General features: G+C 58.7%; 1 protein-coding gene across 1 annotated transcript in view; it reads right to left on the bottom strand.

Annotated features, from left to right (window-relative positions):
• Positions 1-4,068, bottom strand: part of LOC103620067 (spectrin beta chain, non-erythrocytic 4-like) — a gene marked incomplete at its 3' end in the record, with an annotated part of 48,903 nt that overhangs the window by 19,716 nt on the left and 25,119 nt on the right. The window contains exons 15-17 of the mRNA XM_017740746.1: positions 3,931-4,068; positions 2,728-2,836; positions 490-726 (exon numbers count right to left, since the gene is read on the bottom strand). Of these exons, the coding sequence (XP_017596235.1) occupies positions 490-726; positions 2,728-2,836; positions 3,931-4,068 (484 nt within the window). The remainder of the gene's footprint in view (positions 1-489; positions 727-2,727; positions 2,837-3,930) is intronic.

Genomic DNA, 4,068 nt, shown 5'->3' with positions numbered 1-4,068 from the left:
CCTCCAGCCAGGGGATGTCCAGAACCCCTGGTGTGGGGTTGGGATGGTGCCCAAGATCACCAGGATGGTGCCCAGGACCACCAGGCCCACCAGGATGGTGGCAGGACCTCCAGCCAGGGGACAGAGATGATGGCCAGGAGCCCTGGTGTGGGGCTGGGATGCTGCCCAAGATCACCAGGATGGTGCCCAGGACCACCAGGACCACCAGGATGGTGGCAGGACCTCCAGCCAGGGGACAGAGATGACGGCCAGAATCCCTGGTGTGGGGCTGGGATGGTGCCCAAGATGACCAGGATGGTGCCCAGGACCACCAGAACGGTGCCAGGACACCCAACATGGAGCAGGGATGGTGCCCAGGACCACCAGAACGGTGCCAGGACACCCAACATGGAGCAGGGATGGTGCCCAGGACCACCAGAACGGTGCCAGGACGCCCAACATGGACCATGAAAAGTCCCCAGAACCCCCATGATGGCACCAAGACCCCACCATGACTCAGAACCTCCACCACGACCCCCACCAACCATACGTGCTCGAAGTCCTGCCCCAGCTCGGGCGAGCCGGCCACCACCTCCTTCTCGGCGATCCAGTGCTCCAGCTCGTCCACCTCGCGGTTGAGCTGGTAGAGCCAGTACTGCTGCTCCAGCTTGACCTTGCGCTCCTCCACCAGGTCCTTCAGAGACACGTACAGCCGGTCAACCTGCGACTGCCGCCTGCTGACCATTTTTTTCCACCCCACCCCACCCCCCAAACCAACCCCACCCAACCAACCCACCCAACCAACCCAACCCAACCCAACCCACCCAATCCAACCCACCCAACCAACCCAACCAACCCAAGAAACTCAATGAACTCAACCCAACCCAACCCAACCCAACCACCGAACCAACCCGACCCAACCTGACCAACCCAACCCAACCAACCCAACCCAACCACCCAACCAACCCAACCCACCCAACCCAACCCACCCAATCCAACCCACCCAACCAACCCAACCAACCCAAGAACTCATCCAACCACCCCACCAATCCAACCAACCCAACCACGTCAACCAACCCAACCAACCCAACCCCACCAACCCAACCCGACTCATCCAACCACCCCACCAATCCAACCAACCCAACCACGTCAACCAACCCAACCAACCCAACCCCACCAACCCAACCCGACTCATCCAACCACCCCACCAATCCAACCAACCCAACCACGTCAACCAACCCAACCAACCCAACCCCACCAACCCAACCCGACTCATCCAACCACCCCACCAATCCAACCAACCCAACCACGTCAACCAACCCAACCAACCCAACCCCACCAACCCAACCCGACTCATCCAACCACCCCACCAATCCAACCAACCCAACCACGTCAACCAACCCAACCAACCCAACCCCACCAACCCAACCCGACTCATCCAACCACCCCACCAATCCAACCAACCCAACCACGTCAACCAACCCAACCAACCCAACCCCACCAACCCAACCCGACTCATCCAACCACCCCACCAATCCAACCAACCCAACCACGTCAACCAACCCAACCAACCCAACCCCACCAACCCAACCCGACTCATCCAACCACCCCACCAATCCAACCAACCCAACCACGTCAACCAACCCAACCAACCCAACCCCACCAACCCAACCCGACTCATCCAACCACCCCACCAATCCAACCAACCCAACCACGTCAACCAACCCAACCAACCCAACCCCACCAACCCAACCCGACTCATCCAACCACCCCACCAATCCAACCAACCCAACCACGTCAACCAACCCAACCAACCCAACCCCACCAACCCAACCCGACTCATCCAACCACCCCACCAATCCAACCAACCCAACCACGTCAACCAACCCAACCAACCCAACCCCACCAACCCAACCCGACTCATCCAACCACCCCACCAATCCAACCAACCCAACCACGTCAACCAACCCAACCAACCCAACCCCACCAACCCAACCCGACTCATCCAACCACCCCACCAATCCAACCAACCCAACCACGTCAACCAACCCAACCAACCCAACCCCACCAACCCAACCCGACTCATCCAACCACCCCACCAATCCAACCAACCCAACCACGTCAACCAACCCAACCAACCCAACCCCACCAACCCAACCCGACTCATCCAACCACCCCACCAATCCAACCAACCCAACCACGTCAACCAACCCAACCAACCCAACCCCACCAACCCAACCCGACTCATCCAACCACCCCACCAATCCAACCAACCCAACCACGTCAACCAACCCAACCAACCCAACCCCACCAACCCAACCCGACTCATCCAACCACCCCACCAATCCAACCAACCCAACCACGTCAACCAACCCAACCAACCCAACCCCACCAACCCAACCCGACTCATCCAACCACCCCACCAATCCAACCAACCCAACCACGTCAACCAACCCAACCAACCCAACCCCACCAACCCAACCCGACTCATCCAACCACCCCACCAATCCAACCAACCCAACCACGTCAACCAACCCAACCAACCCAACCCCACCAACCCAACCCGACTCATCCAACCACCCCACCAATCCAACCAACCCAACCAAGTCAACCAACCCAACCAACCCAACCCCACCAACCCAACCCGACTCATCCAACCACCCCACCAATCCAACCAACCCAACCACGTCAACCAACCCAACCAACCCAACCCCACCAACCCAACCCGACTCATCCAACCAACCCCACCCGCGGTGCGGGCGCTGACCTGGTTCTTCTTGATGAACTGTTGGACGGTCTGGAGGTTGGTGCCGTGGTCCTTCAGCGTGGCCAAGGGCAGGCGGTCCTGGACCCACATCTGGGGACGGGGGTGGACCTCGGCGTCATCTGTGTCCCCCATCCCACCCCATCCCCATTGCTGTGTTCATCTCCATCCCATCCCCAGTTCCATCTCCATCCCGTCTCCATCCCAGCTCTGACCTGGGGGAATTTAGGACTGACCAGGTGTTTAGAGTAGACCAGGTGGCGTTTAGGACCAACCAGGGAGAGTTTAGGACCAATTGGGGAAGTTTAGGACCAATCGGGTGGGGTTTAGGACCGATTGGGTGGGGTCTAGGAGTAATCAGGGGGTGTTTAGGACTGACCGGGAGTTTAAGACTGAGTGACTGGGGTTTAGGTGGAGCTAAGGACCAGCCAGGGGGAGTTTAGGACCAATTGGGTGGAGTTTAGGACCAACCCATCCCCATTTCCATCTCCACCCCATCTCCATCTTCATCCCATCCATCTCCAACTTCATCCCATCCCGTCCCATCTTCATCTCCATCCCCATCGCATCCATCTCCAACTTCATCCCATCTTCATCTCCATCCCTACCTCATCGTCATCCCCATCTCCACCCCGATCCCATCTCATCTCCACCCCATCCCATTTCCATCTCCATCCCCATCCATCTCCATCACATCTCCACCCTCATCCCATCTCCACCCATCTCCATCTCCATCCCCTCCCCATCTCCATCTCCACCCATCTCCATCTCCATCTCCATTTCCATCTCCACCCATCTCCATCTCCATCTCCATCTCAATCTCCATCTCCATCTCCATTTCCATCTCCACCTCCATCTCCACCCATCTCCACCCCCATCTCCATTTCCATCTCCATCCCCATCCCCCATCTCCATTTCCACCCATCTCCATCCCATCCCCATCTCCATCTCCATCTCCATTCCATCTCCATCTCCATCTCCATCTCCATCTCCATCTCCACCCATCTCCACCCATCTCCATCCCATCTCCATCTCCATCTCCACCCATCTCCATCTCCATCCCATCTCCACCCATCTCCATCTCCATCTCCACCCATCTCCATCTCCACCCCATCTCCATCTCCATCTCCATCTCCACTCCACGCCCATTTCCACCCCACCCCACCTTACCTCACCCTGGTACTCACCACCTCGTCCTCCAGCTCATGGCTGACCTGATGGACCTCCTTGGAGGCCAGCAAGATCCTCCGGCGCTCCTTGAGGGGCTCGATGAGGCGCACGATGCGCGTCCCCACCGCGCTCTGCCGCTCGCCCACCACGTCCCG

Source organism: Corvus brachyrhynchos, unplaced genomic scaffold (genome assembly GCF_000691975.1).
Source record: "Corvus brachyrhynchos isolate BGI_N302 unplaced genomic scaffold, ASM69197v1 scaffold678, whole genome shotgun sequence".
Classification (NCBI taxonomy): Eukaryota; Metazoa; Chordata; class Aves; order Passeriformes; family Corvidae; genus Corvus; species Corvus brachyrhynchos.
The sequence above is the reverse complement of the archived record's forward strand: the minus strand, read 5'-3'. Positions and strand labels throughout refer to the sequence as shown.